Genomic DNA, 18253 nt, shown 5'->3' with positions numbered 1-18253 from the left:
GCTACGTACAACACAATTATGCAAATATAACATGAAGAGCGTTGATTCCATAATTTACTTATTGGTTAAGTAACATGTTGGAGCCGTGTTTGTATGTGCACAAACCTTGTGTTCTGAAAATCGATATGAGCACACATAAGGCTTCTAAAAATCATTCATATAGTAACATGTGCACTTTCATTTGGCTTCTACATTTCATTTTTCTTGTGTTGGCGCTATAAGGGTGTTGGATCATATTAAAGAAGTTCTGTATTAAAATCACAAATGAGTTTGATTACTAATTAAGAGGTCTCTTGGTTTTTGGTACTGTTTCTCTCCCTCTATGTGTGAAACTTGCAAGCTGTTAATTGTGTTAGTACATTCTAAGACAGAGTCTGTTCTCAAAGCAATTCACACAGAGAGAGACTCAAAGCAATACTCTGTAACAACAGAAACAGCACTCAGAGACTCTCTGCCCTTTTGTTGTATTAACAATTGTGATTAAAATAGAGATAGAGGATGTATGTGGATGGATGCTTGGTGTGGATAATAACTGAATGATCAGGGAGGTGCCAGCCTAAGAATCCAGTGTCCATCGGCTGAAGAAGGCGTCAAGTGGAAATAACCAGAGGACCCTTGGAGGGTAGCCTGGAATCTACCCAACAGCCTCAAGAATGGGAGAACCAAAGAACAAGATAACATCTAGCAGCACGGAGCCGTCAGGAACGTGCTATCTGCTGATTGATTCAGCAACAGCATGATGAAGCAATTCCCATAGACTGGCATAGGAAGAAATTCCTATAAAAATGGACTCTAGAAAGTGAGAACTTCGGGGTCTGATTCTGCAAACCAACTTCCAGGAGCATCAGATGTGCATCTGACAAGGCCTTGCTTCCTCCTCATGTCCAGGCCACCTGGCCAGTGGCTTGGCATGATCAACTCTAAGGCTGGTAACTATGATAGCAACCTTGCAGAACCTGTGTATGTGTGTTTGTATGAATGAATGTGTGAATAAATATGAGATTGAATGGAATGTTATAGCTATAACCAACTGCTTACTATGATTCTTTCTGTATTCACAATAAATGTGGTATTTTGCCTTTTCCCCTTTAATAAGAGCCTGCTGGTTTTTATTTTATTGGTATAACAAAAGAAGTTAATGAATAGGCTCATAATCTTCAGTAAGCACTAGATTCGGACCTTGCAGCAGTCTCAGGGCTGCTCTAAATTATGCGCAGCTGCCTTTTCCCTCCTGCCCAAAAACTATGCCAGAAACTGGGAAGGAGATGGTATAGAGCCACAAGCAGGTGGTGAAGCCAGCTTTATAGCCCTTGTGCCAGAAGAATTGTGCAAGAGGACCATAGTAGCTCCAAGGATTTGTCAGAGCATCAACAAAACAAGGAAACTGACTATATACAAAGTGCTGTCACGTGCACAAAGCAAGAAAACTGAAAAAAAATAGATTTCCCTCTGCCACCATCTCTTTCAGTTACTCATTTTAGGTATTACTTGGGACAATAGCAGAGACAAAGTTTTAGATGGAAATGTGGTTTTAAAGTTGACAGTGTCATAATCTCCTGACTTTCTAATGTATATTTTTTTAAAACTCATATATTCTTGTAGGTAATATACACATAAATTATAGAATTATGCAATTTGTTATTTGCCACCTTTACATGGAATATGTATTACATATATAACACTACACAGGATTACATAAATTAGGAAATACAAAATGTGTTGGTTTAAAATTACATAGTTTATTACATTTCAACAGAACCTTTGGTAATACATAAATACTACAAATTAGGTAACAATGTTAAAAATAAACATGTAAGACAAATATGGTATTGGCATTATAAATAAACAACAACATTAATTAATTAATTAAAAACCGGCCCTAAATCTGAATATTTTTTCACAGGGTAAAACAGCAAATGAAATTATCAGTCTAATACTGCTGCAGTCCATGCTTAAACCTAAAGATTACTTTGACGAATCAGGCCTGTTTTGTATTGCTTCTATTTTCATATTTCAGTATTTTTCTCATCAATGCCCTTAGAAATGGGTCAACTTGTAACATACTTTAAAATATCATAAATGTGATTTTTGAGAGTTAGTTACTAAAACTGTTATATTGCAAGTCATCTAAATTGAATCTCCTAAAAATGAACTGTCTTAAATTAAACTCCTGAGGAATTATAACCTGTTTGCTTAATGGTTTTGGTTAAGTGCAATAGAGTGCTGTTTTATTTAAGGTCATTCTTGATAAGGCATATTAAAAAACTACAAAAGTGACAACGTAATATTTATTTCTTGCTACAAAATTTTAGGCAAAAAGTATTTTTTTCACATAGTAATGGATTTCATCCAATTGCTGGCTTATTTGCTGTATACACAGTAATTAAAATTTGTGCACTAAGCTGAGCTGCTCTTGTCAGACCATGCCACTGTGCTGAAACAGTGGGCTGGCCAAGATGCCTCAGAAGAGCTACATGCTGCATATTTTGTTTCCATGCTCAAACACAGCCTGCACAAACTGCTTGAAGACTCTGTCCATGTAAGTGCATTTCCTTGGCCACATTCCTTCTAGAAAACCAATATGGCCTCCATAAGAAGTAAGAACCAAAGCAACATTCGGATTTTGTTTGGCAGTTTCTATGGGTATAGCTAAAAGAAAAGAAAAGTATAGTAAGTCCCCCATCTTATTATTTATCTCTAGTAAATACCATGCATTCTAATCATACAACAGAAATACAGAAAAGGGTATTGCAGGATTGGGATGTTAAGATGTCAAAAGATACCTCACTTTGAATCATTACTCACATCATTTGTGCAAATTTCTAGATGATGCACTGATTGATCCTCTTCTCACTCACACTGATGCAAAATAAATGTAACTGAAGTCAATGCAGATTTACAATGGTGTAAAAACAGTGTAAGTGAGAGGAGAATCAGGTCCATAGCTTTACATATGTGCTTCAATACTTGGCAACAGAAAATGATGGATTAACAATGAATAGTCCTCGTTCTTGTTAGATTAGGTATGAACCCTGAAGTCATTTTAACATTTTGTATTTAATATATTTCTGTAAATAGTATTGTAAGAATTTGTTTACTTTGGGAATCTGAGTTCAGTGCTTATCAGAGTGAAAGGCCAACAGCTATAGATAGCGAGATGTTCAATGTACTTATACAGCTACGTCAATGCTCAGCATCAGTACAGGGTTATTAATACCATCATTATTATGTATTATTTGTATTACAGTAGCACCTAAAGGCCTCAACCAAGATTTGGGCCCCAGCCAAGATTTGGGTTCCATTGTACTTTGATCTCAATGGGAGTTAGGTGCCTAAATATTTTTGAGGATCTGGGCTCTAGCAAGAGACAGTGCCTGCACAAAAAAGCTTACAATGTAGACAGGCAAAGAGTGGGACGGGAAAGAGGCACACACAGTGACTTCCCCAAGGTCACACACCAGGTTAGTGGCCCTCTCTAAGTTAGCGAATGCTAGTAAATGAGTTACTCAGAATTAGATCAGCTGTCTAAAATTAGACTCTAAACTGTGCAATGATTTGGGCATATGCATATATAGAGATTACAATGAATGATTTTTGATTTCAGTGAATTCAGATAGTCAAAAGTATTCAGAGGTGAATGGCTAGTACATTGATCCACTGGGTCACCTATTGCAGAACCCTTGATAAAAGAAAAATAAAGGTAAATTAAAATCAGATTAACAATATAGAAAGCACATGTATTCACAAAATGACAGATAAATGCAACTGTCTGACTATTCTCATACGGAATAACTATCTGACATGACATGTCGTTACTGCAACTTAATGGAATTCTTCATACTCAGGGTGGAGTGATTAGTTATTTAAAGGAGTTGCCATTGAAAAATGAGTAACAGAGGTTTAATGTGTGTTAAATGTGTTTATTTTTTACATAGCAAAAGGCCCTGATATACGCTAAGGGCAGAAGCCTTAAAAAACTGCAGTTTTCAAATATGCTTTTTTTGCAGGAATGGAAAAAATAAAACTAAAAAAAATTGTGATTAGGTTCTACAAAAAAACAATTTGCATTATGTTTTGACGGAAATAAGTAAGTAGAATTAAACTAAATTCAATAATAAATTCACATAATGCAATAGTCTGACACACAGGGCCACTGATGCCTGCTATTGAAGGGTTAACTACTCTTTTGTGACACAAAGGCCTATTGATGCCAGAGTGCAAAAGGGTCACTACTCTGTGTCAGCAAATCCTATCAGGCCTAGTAAACTCACTACACCCAACACACTACTTTCATATAAGACACCAAAATGTGTCTTACAAAGTCTCAAATAAAAGCTGATAACACACTGGCCATTAATTCATTGTGAAATGTATGTACTGACACTATATAAGGAATTGTGTATATATACTGAAATTATTTTTAAAGTCTGTAACAAGGCAGAGCAGACAAACAGGTCTTCTGCCAGAAAAAGCATGTCTCTTCACCTATCCCTGTCTCTGATGTAAATTAAGCATTGTAAAACAATGGAAGCCCCATCTGCATGTAGAGCTAACAGGAAAAACAGGTTGATTGGGGGATGTGAAACCAACTGCGTCGGGGAGCACACTGGAGAACAAGCAACAGGGGAGAAGAGTCTTATCTGGGGATGCACTTCCAAAGGGGCATGTCAAAGATTTACTGCACTATTCAAGGAAGGAAAAAGGCCCCTTTTCCAATCCTTCACTGAGGGAGCAAAAAAGATATTGCTTTTCACATTCATGAAAATTGGATGCTGGCCATGTGGACTAGTGATGCTGGGAGGTTGCTTTAGGTGAGAAATTGCTTTAGACAAGGATTTTAGACTGTTAGAGTTAACTTTGGACTCTAAGAAACATGTTATTCCTTTTGCTTTACATGTAACTTGTTGACTTTGCTCACTGTGTCTTACATCTTAGTCTTTGTAAATAAACATATTTGTTTCACTATAAGTAGATTCCAGTGCTGTGTTTTTGTAAGGGACCTGATCCTTAGTTGTGTCAGTCAACCTGTGTGACAATATATTTGTGGGAGTGTCCAGTGACAGGGGATGTAGTGGGACTCTGACAGAGGGAGGGGCTTGAGAGTTGGTGTATGTCTGTCACTAGCCTGAACAAGAGAGGGAGAGGTCTGTGGAGACCTGGAAGTCAGTGCTTGTCTGTTTCGAGAGGCTGTTGGTTTCAGGGGGCTGAGCTACAGCAGGCATCAGGCAAGACAGCTTCACACTAAGGCCAGGTAGTGGTGGTGAGGTGCCTCACAACCCTGAGTACCATGGGGGAGCATCACAATGCTACCTTTGTTCAAAAGCTAGTCTATTCTTTATGTTTTCCATCTCTGCCGAATTAAAAAAACAAACCAAACACCCCCCCCACCAAAGGATAGAGCAGCATGAATTTTGCTAATCTTCTACTCTCATGTTTTCCATCCCCTTCTTTTGACTCATTTCTCTATCATCTATCCATGAATCCCTTACTCCCATTTTCTGACTCTTACCCCTCTCCCTAATCTTTTTATCCTCTCTTTTTTTCTTTGGTCTCTCCTGACTGCTTCATTCCATTGAATTGTCTGCAGAAAGGGATGCAGAGTGAAACTTAACAATGATGTATTGTAAATTTAAACCCAAAAGAAACAGAGTGAAGAGAGAAAGATAGTTTAGTAAAATTTACACTGTGGTCTGAAAAGAGCACAGATATTAATGGAGTGGAGTGGTACAAACATGCTGACAGGGCACTAAACTGCAAGGTCAGAGTCTCAGATGTGATATAGCATTGTCTCTACCAGCACCTGGCAGACCATTAGAATGAGGAAATTTAAGTCACACTGCATAATATGCCTCTGAAAGGTAGTGATCAAAGAAAATGATAATTCAACTATAGAGTCAAATATGACACTATGATAACTGGCACTACTGGTGCCTGTTTTGTTTTGTTTTTGGACAGGTGAGGGTTTTTAGGCAATTCAAAATAAAAGCTGAAATTGGCTATATCATGCCTTACCTCATACAATGAATTGTCTGGATTACTCTGGGTGAGAAAAATGGCTTGGAGTTAAAAATACTTGATGCAAATGACACTTGCTTTTATTAGTTATATACTTTGAGAACAGTCAAGATTTGTATATATACAGCTGTATGTTCATACAGCTGCATCAGCCATGCGTGCACTAGGTAATTTAAACTGAAACTGCCATCACAGAGGCATGCCTGGAAATAAGAGATACAGCTTCTTCATGTTGGATCAAGACCCCTGTGGACATTTTTCTGATTATGGGTCGAGTCCATGATGTCTTCCACCATTATGTTTACAAGTGCAAAAGATATCAAAAACTGCATTTACAGATGATGTGAGAGCAAATGACTGCAATTAAAGGAAGCAGATGCAGTGTCTGCATTTCTTATGGTCAATCAGCCTTGAACAATTTAAAATGGGGATAAAAGCTTCTAAACTGTAATTAGAATGTTAAGTGACACACATCTGGTGGATTTGCACCTCATCTAACAGACAACTTTGCAGACAGGTGTAGCCAGCTTCATACAGGGAGTTGTCTGAATACAGAGCAATCCTGGAGTAGCTCTCCTTAGAGAACCTTCTCTGCTAGGCTGAGGTTGTGTTTCCAAGTGGCAGCATTCTAAGTTTGATCCAGTCTGGAACTGTGGAATTCCAATTTTCTGCTACTAATGGGGAACTGAAGCATGCATAGAAGGTTGAGAGGAAACCTCAGATTTACTGGAAGAAGTATGAGGAGGCATGCAAAAGTAGCCAATTCCTGCAATCAGTGGAAGCCTGGGGTCCTCCGGATCAGAGTCATTCCCAGCTCAGCACAGGTCCCCAAAGTCTAGTAGAGGATTAAACCTCAGAAAGGGAACAGGGGTAAATAGTTTTTTTATCTCTGCCTTGAAAAACTTCTGCTATCCAATACATCATCACTTTCTAGTAGTCAAGTAAGTGACAGCTAAGTTACTAAATTAATCAAAATGAGTGGCTGAACAGATTTCTTGCCCTTGGTTTAATCCCCTCCAATAATATTTCTCTATTTTCTATGCTGTATGAAACATTACCTACCTTTGACAGTAGGAGGAGCAAGGACCAAACAAATGCCTGAACATACAAGAATTTAATGGAGAAATGCAGGATAGAATCAGATTTTAAGGGGAAAACACAATCACTACAAAAAATTATAATGTTCTATCTTTCGGTTCTATACAATACCCCCACACCAGGATATGTTTGTCTCTATTATTGTTTGTTTAGCACCAACAATGGGCACATGATGAATTAAAAAAAACAGTCCTTCTGCAGCCCACTGTTCAGTGTGCATTGTGTCCCCCTCCGTGCCAGATTCATAGAGGATATGAACCTGCTACAACTGTCAGTTTTAGCTTACGCTGTAGAAGTTTGTATTTTAATTCGGGGGGTCCTGGGTTCAGTTCCAAGATGATTCTTGAGTCTGAGACCTCGTCTTTAACTGAGGTGTGAGGAGAAAGGAGGTTGTATAGCCCTCACTAGAGGCCCTTGGAAGCATTATGCTGGCAGGAACCAGGAGGAGTAATGAATGGATCATACTACATCCAGGAGCATGGGGAAAAAGTGATCTCACTGGTGGTTCCACCAATACCCATTTTACAAATGTAGCCTGTGCTTCAAACCACACAGCTCCACAATCAATAGGCAGTGCATGGGTTTCAGGTCTATGGTCACACCAAGATACTCCCAATCAAGAGTGGTGTGTGTTGTTTGCCAAAAGTGGCAGCTGCCTGGTCTCCACTTCTTTACACTATCAGTGCAGGAGTCCTAAGAGGGACATAAGAGGTCTCTCCTTCCTCAGTGTACCTTCACTGAAGCAGGCATAGCTGATTTCCAACAACTTTTTGTGTAATCCTACTTGACATTAGATTTGTGTAACTTTTAACATATTCATGACACATATAATCTTCCTTCAGTTTCTTTAAACTTCAGTTCAGTACTCTAACCTATTTGCACAATCTCCGTGGTGTCCTAGATTTTCTTATGAAGATCTGGGTCAATTTACAATGGCAATAGCAAGTTTCCCTGCATCAAACCAACATTTTGTACTTCCAACTGTCAGCGGTCTACTGCAGAAGATTGTGTCGTTAACTAGCTCTTAGCCTGGCTAGTTCCTCTTTTACAACTTTACTTTTATTCACTGTCATATCACTCCGAGGAAAATATAGCCATCATGCAGACCACAGGACCAAAAAAATCTTTAACCATGTTGTTAACTGACTTAAGAGGGTCAACAGTAAAAGCCTGATTGCTCTGTCAGGTGATCAGGATAAACTATTTTAAAAAATCTATTGTGTTTTTCCAGCTTAACTGTTATTAGCTGGCATTGCTGCCTGTTGGGCAGCTTCATCCTCCAATCAGATTTCTACTAATATTGATATGGGATTTCCTGTATAAGATCATATCATATGTATCCCTTCTGCTGTCCTGGACCAACAACACAGCCATGTCAGCACTTTGGCCCATGTGCCATCTGAGATTGAAGGATTCTAAACTTCCTTCCTATCTTTAATCATCAAAGGGAACCAAATGATTTTTGCATTAGGCATTGGACTTTTATGTCTCTGAGGTCATTGCCAGCGATGGCTATAGAGGAGTTCAAATATCCTGAAACATGAGCAAATCACAATATGACATGTTTTATAGGGGCTGGCTTACAAGAATGCTGATCAACAAAAGAACTAAGCATTTTTCACCTTGTATTAGTTAGGCCTCTCCAATAACTTCAAAGTTTATCAGAGTGGAAAATGGGAACTAAAATACCAGTAGTGATGTACAGTAGTAGTATTAAACACATCTCATTCATATATAGCCTGTTCTTAGATCTATGCAGTTTTCCATCTTACTGATTGCATACGTACATACATACAGGTATAAAGAGAAACATAAAAAAGCCACAACTTACCATGACCTGGTGAAAAAACATCATCCAGAGAGTTTAGACATAACACGGGAATTCCTATTGACTTCAGCTTGCGATATGGACTAGCATCTACATAGTAATCATCAACTGTACAGTAGCCAAACATGACTGAGGTGAATTGCTTATCAAACTCCCTAATGGTTTTAGCCTGAAAGTACAGAATTCAAAATCAGGAACAACATCAGTATTTGGAAACCAAAACATGAAATCAAAAGAGAAAAGATCTATCCATCTACCTTCATGACAAGATTCATATCAAATAATTTCTCTAACATTTGTCGATGTCTGGAAAAAAATGAGGGGAGGGGGAAGAAAAAATGATTTTACAGATGTAGAAGTCATCCGCCTTACAAATACATACTCAGAAATAAATATAATCATAGAGTAAGAACATTTGTTTTATTTCTCAGAATTATAAATCCTTCTGTCCTGGACACTAATCAATGTGCACTTACTTCCAAATACAACCAGAAACTAGGGCTGTCAATTAATCGCAGTTAATTTACGCAATTAACTAAAAAAAGGTAATTGTGATTAAAAAAATTAATCGTGATTAATCGCAGTTTTAATCGCATTGTTAAATAATAGAATACCAATTGAAATGTATTAAATATTTCTGATGTTTTTCTACATTTTCAAATATTTTATTTCATTTACAACACAGAATACAAAGTGTATAGTGCTCACTTTATATTATTTTTATTACAAATATTTGCATTGTAAAAATGATAAACAAAAGAAATAATATTTTTCAGTTCATCTCATACAAGTAGAGTAGTGCAATCTCTTTATCAGGAAAGTGCAATTTACAAATGTAGATTTTTTTGTTACATAACTGCACTCAAAAACAAAATATAAAACTTCAGAGCCTACAAGTCCACTTAGTCTGACTTCTTGTTCAGCCAATCACTAAGACAAACAAGTTTGTTTACCTTTATGGGAGATAATGCTGTCTGCTTCTTATTTACAATGTCACCTGAAAATAAGAACAGGTGTTCGCATGGCACCCCAGCATTGCTATGTATTTATGTGCCAGGTATACTAAACATTCATATGCCCCATCATGCTTTGGCCACCATTCCAGAGAACATGCTTCCATGCCAATGATGCTCGTTAAAAAAAAAAATGCATTAACTGAATTTGTGACTGAACTCCTTGGGGGAGAATTGTATGCCTCCTGCTCTGTTTTACCTGCATTCTGCCATATCTTTCATGTTATGGCAATCTCAAATGATGACCCAGCACATGTTGTTCATTTTAAGAACACTTTCACTGCAGTTTTGACAAAACAAAGAAAGTACCAATGTGAGATTTCTAAAAGTAGCTACAGCACATGACCCAAGGTTTAAGAATCTGAAGTGCCTTCCAAAATCTGAAAGGGACGAGGAGTAGAGCATGCTTTCAGAAGTCTTAAAAGAGCAACAGTCCAATGTGGAAACTACAGAACCCAAACCACCAAAAAATAAAATCAACCTTCTTGGTGGCATCTGACTCAGGTGATGAAAATGAACATGCGTCAGTCTGCACTGCTTTGGATCGTTATCGAGCAGAGCCTGTCATCAGCATGGAAGCATGTCCTCTGGAATGATGGGCAAAGCATGAAGGGACATATGAAACTTTCGTGCATCCGGCATGTAAATATTTTGCAACAACAGCTACAACAGTGCCATGCAAACGCCTGTTCTCACTTTCAGGTGACACTGTAAACAAGAAGCGGGCAGTATTATCTCCTGCAAATGTAAACAAAATTGTTTGTCTGAGCAATTGGCTGAACAAGAAGTCGGACTGAGTTAACTTGTAGGTTCTAAAGTTTTACATTGTTTTATTTTTGAGTGCAATTATTTTTTGTACATAACTCTATAACTGTAAGTTCAATTTTCATGATAAAGAGATTGCACTACAGTACTTGGATTAGGTGAATTGAAAAATACAATTTCTTTTGTTTTCTTTTACAGGGCAAATATTTGTAATAAAAATACATATAAAGTGAGAACTGTACACTTCGTATTCTGTGTTCTAATTGAAATCAATATATTTGAAAATGTAGAAAACATCCAAAAATATTTAAATAAATGGTATTCTATTATTGTTTAAACAGAGCGATTAATTGCACGATTAATCAGGATTATTTATTTAATCGCACAATTAATCTCGATTAATTTTTTTAATCGCTTGACAGCACTACCAGAAACATGAGTGAAATCTGCATTCGTCATTAGAAAGCTGACAAGGATAAAAAGGAGAACTTTGATTTTAGGAACAAAAACATTAATTCTTTAAGACTACATATGAGCTACCCTTTCCCCTCCTTTTTGTTTTCAGAGTTGATTTTATAACAAATATGTAGCCCTTAAACTAAATGTGTTAATATTGGTTAGTTTATAAAGAAAATCAAATTGGTGCCATACATCCAAATCATGACTAACCTTACAATAATCATTGTGTGCATGAGGTGAAATTCAGTCCCGTAGATAGGGCCAGCACAAAGCCTATACACCATTTAAGTCCCACTTCAGATTTATTTTGAAGACTGCAATGGTACATAAGCTGGTTCTCTGTACAAGAGTGAATTCTACCTATGAGGAAAATCTTTCAAGCAAGGAAACATTTCAGTTTCAGAATTTCCTGAGATTACACACACAAAGAAAAGCATTATGTGAAATGCAGTAATAGCATTCCTTTCCCAGGACGCCCATGTATCTGGCTTATATTCCATACTAATATTTTCAACCTTTCTGAATAGTTCAGAAGGTGACTCACCTATTAATAGAGGACTGTAAACAAGTAGTCAAGTAGTAGTTAAAGAGAAGCCAATTTAGTGGTTTCTCCAATGATTCTGCAGACTCAAAAACATTCCAACCAGCAGAGAAAATTGCAGCTGCCATCAAAGGGGTTTCTCGGCCAGTTTGGCCCAGGTAATTTAAAAGAAGCATGCTACAAAGAAGAATAAAAATAAAACAAATCAAACTGTCAGATCACTCACTGAAATATAATCACATGTTTAACAATCTGCCAACTTTACACCTATTCTGTTCTAAATGGGTTCTTGCACCACCCTTATCACCATGGTATTTCCCTTCCAATAGTGCCTTAAGTGATGTTACTAACATCTGTCATGTTTCATTTTCTCTCGCATCCTGTCCCCAAGAGGATGAGGGTATGCAGTGTTGTGTTTGGGTTTGGTTTTGTTTTTTGGCGGGGGTGTATTTTTAATATGTACACACTGCTAATTGTTTACATTAGAGAAGGCAAGGTCAATTAAGTGTGCCTTGCTCTTGGAACAGAAAGGGGTAGGTCTTACAAAATTTCATTTTTCTTAAAACTTTTGAAAATTGCAATCTACCCAGTGAGACATGTGTGGGCTGGCGACAGTATTTGGGAATTTTAGCCTCCACCATCGCATCACACTTGGGAGCGTGTATGGTGGGCACAGATCTTGAATGCAAAGAATATGAAGAGTTATTTAAAATTAGGAAAAAAATATGGCCGAGAACCCCTGGCCTAATTAAAGTCTTGCCTTCCTGAGTACTGCTACTTAATGTAAGGGGACTGTTGCCCCCTTATTAACATTCAGTGGGGGTGTTTTGGTTGGCTAGCTCCCAGTACTAAAAGGAAAAGGGTCTATGGGAAATCAGGACCCTGAAACTGACAGTCCCCAGGAACAATGGGGAGAGGCCAATGCTCCAGGTCAGCCTGAATGATAGGGCGGGCAGGCTAATCAGAGAGTCAGGAGGCCAGGGAAGTCTCGTCCTCCATGTGAGCTGGAATTGCCTGGGTCAGACAGAGTGGGGCCCAGCTAAAGAGAAAGCAGGGGTGCAAGCTGAGCTGGGGAGCAGAGCTGTGCCAGATTCAGAGAGAGCAGACCCTGTCCTGGGAGCAGAGCTACAGCCCCAAAGCCAGAGGCATAGCCCAGAGAGAGCAGACTTGCCCTGAGAGCGGAGCTGCAGCAACGAGAGCCAGAGGGGCCAGAAAAGCAGCCCAGGAAGCAGGTCAGTGCTGGGAGCAGAGTCACAGAAGCAGCCTGCAGAGCAGACCTGGCCTGGGAGCAGAACTGCAGCAACCAGAGCCAGAGGGGCCAAAGAAGCAGCCCAGGGAGCTGGAGGCAGAGCAGCAGCAGCAGGGCAGAGACAGAGTGGTGAAGCTGGGGCTGGAGCAGTCCGGAGCTGGGTGCGGTGAGCAGCTGGGGAGAGCGAGGGGGACCCTGGGCAGCAGGCCCAGTACAGGGAGACACCTCAGCCAAGACGCTCTGCAGGCCAGGCTTGGATCGTAACCCCGACAGGGCGGGGGTGACATTGGGAAGAAGGGTCCTACCACTTAGGGCCTGAGAGCGTGTGGCCACCATCAGAGCAAGTGTCCGACACACAGTATCCCTGCAGCACAGCCAGGGCCTGAGAAGAAGGCCTGGGACTTACAAGGAACAGACTGTGAACTGCCCTGACATTCCAGAGACACTGTTTGTGATGTTTCCTGCCACAGAGCAGATTGATGTGTTTCCTTTAACCTTTCCCATTTTTCCTTATTCTTTTTAAAATTAATTGTTGATTAAATAACTTGCATTTGCTTTAAATTGTATGTAATGGTCAGTGGGTCAGAGAAGTGCCCAGGACAGAGAGAGTACCCCGGAATGGGGACACCCTAGCCCCTGTCCTAGGTGACCACAGCAGGGTTGGGGGTCAAGCCCCCCAGGAATCCTGGGCCCAGCCTTGTTGGGGTTACGAGGACTCTGCCAGACAGGAGAGTGGAAGGGGAGTCCTCAAGGGCAGGGAGGCCACTGGGTAAAGGAAGTGGGAGCGAGGACTCAGATCCTTTCGCTAGCTCATTTCACTGGGGTAGTGCAGAAGCCAGGAAAGTTCCGCACTATTCCTCCACTTACATAATAGTCTCCATAGCTGCTGTATGCCTGAGATGAAGGAAAGCTCACAGGTACTTGCCACTCCAGATGCAGAAAGATTAAAAATAAATCAGGAGGATGGGTAGGATAGTGCAGGAGAAAAACAGAAGATGGCCTGAAAACTAGAAGGTTTGCTGTCTAAGGGCAGATTGGAAAAGGAGGACTTGTGGCACCTTAGGGACTAACAAATGTATTGTTGAGGTGTAGCTCACGAAAGCTTATGCTCAAATAAATTTGTTAGTCTCTAAGGTGCCCCAAGTACTCCTTTTCTTTTTGCGGATACAGACTAACATGGCTGCTACTCTGAAAACTGTCATTATGTAAGGGCAGATTGTGGCCCATCCTGCCTACTTTCACGGGGTACTATTGGAGTATAAGCCATCCCCTTCCTCCCCTGCACCAGCTAGTGATGGGTACCAGTGCAGAAGGAAGAACAGTCTCCAGGGGCTGGTACATCCCAACCCTATAAACATTTGCAGGGAGCAAACAGGAAAGAATGAGTAACAAGCAACATGCTGGCACAGCTGTACATTCCAGCATACCAGGGGTTGTAAACTGTGTCTGGGATCGAGCTGATACAAGGTTTGTATCCCCACATCCTTGAAGCGGGGGTGTGTGTGTGTGTGTGCGTGGGACACACACTGGGAGGCAACACAGCTACCTGCTGCCCCATACACAGAGCTTGTGGAAAAACCCACAATTGATTTCTAAGCCAGTAAAAATGCTGATGTGGTAGAACAAGCCACAAATGGAAGGTGGAGAATATATGTGGTGGGAAAGATATTGAGAAGCTTCATGCTAGAGGAGCAGTGCGCCTTCCAAAACAATACAGACTGGAAGTCAAAGAGAAGTGTACTTTAATTTAAATGTACATCACAGGGAAGTAAAGTCAATGTTTTATTTCCTTCTTAATCAGCCAAATTTAAGTTTCTTCTCGCTCTGCAATCTCCTTATGAAATGTTGTGGGTCGTGTTGCATTTTTTTAAACGTCTGTCAGGAGTCTACTTGTATTTTGTTTTCAATTTAGAAAGTTTTTAAAATTATTGAAGAAATAATTTTAAAAGTACTTTGAGATGAAGATTTTGAATAGCTGCTTCTTATAAGGTCCTGATCCTGCAAAGACCTACACATGTGTTTAGCTTTAAGCAGATGAGTAATCCAATTCACAACAAAGATGCTTAATTTTAAGCATGTGAGTAATCCCAATGTAGTCGATTTGGGACTACTCAATTGCTGAAAATTAAGCATGTGCATAAATCTTTGCAAGATCAGAGCCTAGAGGAGAAGGTGACAAGACAAAGAAATAGATCATGAATCTATTATATGATGCAAACATCAAAGACACAGTGAAAACCAGCTAAGATTACAAAGGAACAATGGCAAGTTTAAAACCACAACAACCCGAGGGAATGCAGCGTAAATCCATTTCCATACATTCATCACCTTCTAACATATGCAAAGCAACAGACAGTCACAAACACAGATTGTTGGTTCCCCTTCCAAATCAAGCCTATTCAACCACAATCTACCAGGTTATACCCACCCACCTCGATTCTGCCATTTGCCATAATTTATGGGGAAAAAATGTATGTCTCCTACATACTCAACAATACAAATCCAATACCCAAGCAAATGATACATTCCCAAACAAATTTAGTGGTACAACAAAATTACACATAGCAAAATAGTTCACCATTTGAATATTAAAAACAAACATGTTTGCATAACTGGTTACGGTTTCTAAAGAGGAACAGTGCCAGATTAAAAATCCAGAACTGGAAGGAAATAAAGATTAGTCTCACAGGCACATTGAAACAGGTGAGTCCATTCCACAGAATTATTCATTATGAGCTACACTATGGAAAGGGGAGTGCAGAAAAATCTGTCATAGTTTTTTGTGATATTTCTTATTTGGTATTTATAACAATAACAGCAAAAACCCTGCAATGGTCCAAATCTTGGTGCCATCGACGGCAATAGCAAAACTCAGTGGGACCAAGATTTGGCCCAATAGGGTTTAAAAGCTTCAAAGTTACTTATTTACCTGATTATCAATAACTGTATCCACTGAACAAATCTGTAATTATCCAGGTTTCAGAGTAGCAGCTGTGTTAGTCTGTATTCGCAAAAAGAAAAGGAGTACTTGTGGCACCTTAGAGACTAACCAATTTATTTGAGCATCAGCTTTCATGAGCTACAGCTCACTTCATCAGATGCATCCAATGAAGTGAGCTGTAGCTCACGAAAGCTTATGCTCAAATAAATTGGTTAGTCTCTAAGGTGCCACTAGTACTCCTTTTCTTTTCTTTTTGTAATTATCCAATAACTTGCAAAGGTCAGGATGGCTTAGTAGGTAAATGCCAGTAAAGAGAGCCACCTTGTACCCATCCTCAGCACATCCCATAAGAAAGGAACAGAGGGTGCCGGAAGTTCATTCCTGAACTCACAGAATTCCCTTCCTACCTTGCAGCACAATTTTCCAAGAAGTTGTGCTGGCACTGGACATTGTCCATTCTAACTGTGCTGTACTTCCCTTCTCTGGATAGGGGCCAGCACTGAGTGAGTGTTAATAATACTGCTTTTAGCCGCATTAACTCGCTGGTTTTGTTGACAGTATTACTTCCTCCTTCTGAATCATACAAAACAGATGCTCTCTGAAGCCCACCCTTCCTCTAACAAACCCTAACTATAAAGTGAGAAGCCCTGCTAGCGTGGAGTTAACTCTTAGGGCTTCCACAGGCTGCTAGGCAGGGAAAGGAGCATAATACATTGGCTCCACTTCCTCTATTTTTTGGCTCTATTTTATTTTTTATCTGCTTTCCTGTATCCTTTAGAGCAGATAGAAGTAGAGTTGCTGTAATGAGGAAGTTGTGAAATACTGATTTGTGACATTTTAATAAGTGCCTGTGTACTCTGCAACAAGATGGACCAACGTTCTACAACCAGGCCCCCAGCTTCTGGGGCACACAGAGAGAAAATTGGCAGAACTTTACAACAAACTTTTAAACAAGAGGCTTTATTTAATTAGATCTGATGCTGAATAATGAAATCAGCATGGGAGCCCCACTGTTATTTATTTTCATATTACCTTCTGTTTATTTTACATTGCCCCACACTTTCAGTTTTTCTACAGACCAATGTCTAACTGCAGGGTGGCAGCTGTCAAGGAGAAGCTGGAGTTTTGACAGCCCAGTACTTTTCGGCACCTGGAAAGGTGCAGCCCCACTTTGGGATTGTGCAATAAGCACATTGGGCCTAATCCACAATCCACTGAAGTAAATGGAAAGATTTCCTTTGATTTCAACAGGCTTTGGATCAGGCCTACAAGTTGGCTGTTTCTGCTAAAATAATCAGCAATGAAATAGTTAACACTAAGACTCTTTGTATTGTCCTGTTTAGGTTTCATAATTAAGAATCCAGTGTGATGAATGAACAGTTCACACCTCTCAGAGCTATTGTTTCAGGCTGTCTGCCAACACAGAAAGACATCACTAAATTGGTTATATTCAATTCACATTTTTAGGATTTTCAGTGCAATCATGGGCTTGTCTAGACAAATACAAAAGTTTTTTTCAAGGTGCTAGTTAATGTGCTAGCACATTTGAAAATCATGGTGTAGACAGGTCAAATCATTGTTAACATCTTAGCCAGTCAAAGTGAACTCTAGGCTCCCCTCAAGGTTTGATCTCTACTAGCAATGAGAATTCCGACTGCAACTTGCCCTGTCTATACTGAGGTTTTAAAATGTATTAGCTAAAGATGGTTTTCAAAACAAACCTTTTATCTGATTCTAGACAAGCCTCAGGAAGTATAGGGACACTACTTTTTTTAAAAAAGTGAAATAATGGATTTTAGAGCACAATTTACAACCTGGGTGAATTCCATGGCAAATTCCACAATCATGAAACAATTAATGGAGACCTGCCTATATGGATAAAAGTTCCATTTTACACCCATGGGTTTCAAATAAGATTTAATGCATTTGCAAAATCTGTTTGTGGGGGCTGAGAAATGAAATTCAGCCATGTAGATGAGCACCCATCCCACTGCATCCTGCTAAACAGAACCCTTAATTAGGATCTTTGTTGATTTTTATAACTGTATTAACTATTTTTACTCCATTTCACTCCATAAAACATTACACTGCACTAAACTACAGCCAAACAGCAGCACTCTTAGCTCATGATTGGTAAACTAAATTAAAGTGATTTCTGTTATATAAATTCTTACCCGCCCATAGAAACACCTGCTGCCATAAATGGAGCTGAGGCATGCATGTTGTGTAAATGATGAATAACAGCTTCCAAATCCTCTGTGTTAGCAGCACAGTAAGTCCTTGGTGTCTGTAAGGAGCGACAAGGAAAAACACTAGCATAAGTATTTGCATCATCCTTAAGGAC

General features: G+C 39.4%; 1 protein-coding gene across 1 annotated transcript in view; it reads right to left on the bottom strand.

Moving 5' to 3' along the window:
* Positions 1-1805: 1805 nt before the first annotated feature.
* The window catches only part of ABHD3 (abhydrolase domain containing 3, phospholipase), a 31932-nt gene continuing 15484 nt past the window's right edge, over positions 1806-18253 (bottom strand). The window contains exons 5-9 of the mRNA XM_084621706.1: positions 18084-18196; positions 11723-11896; positions 9199-9247; positions 8945-9110; positions 1806-2649 (exon numbers count right to left, since the gene is read on the bottom strand). Of these exons, the coding sequence (XP_084477832.1) occupies positions 2471-2649; positions 8945-9110; positions 9199-9247; positions 11723-11896; positions 18084-18196 (681 nt within the window). The 3' untranslated portion in view covers positions 1806-2470. The remainder of the gene's footprint in view (positions 2650-8944; positions 9111-9198; positions 9248-11722; positions 11897-18083; positions 18197-18253) is intronic.

Source organism: Lepidochelys olivacea (assembly GCF_965140295.1).
Source record: "Lepidochelys olivacea isolate rLepOli2 genome assembly, chromosome: 2".
Lineage (NCBI taxonomy): Eukaryota > Metazoa > Chordata > Testudines > Cheloniidae > Lepidochelys > Lepidochelys olivacea.
This window is presented reverse-complemented; position numbering and strand designations above follow the sequence as displayed.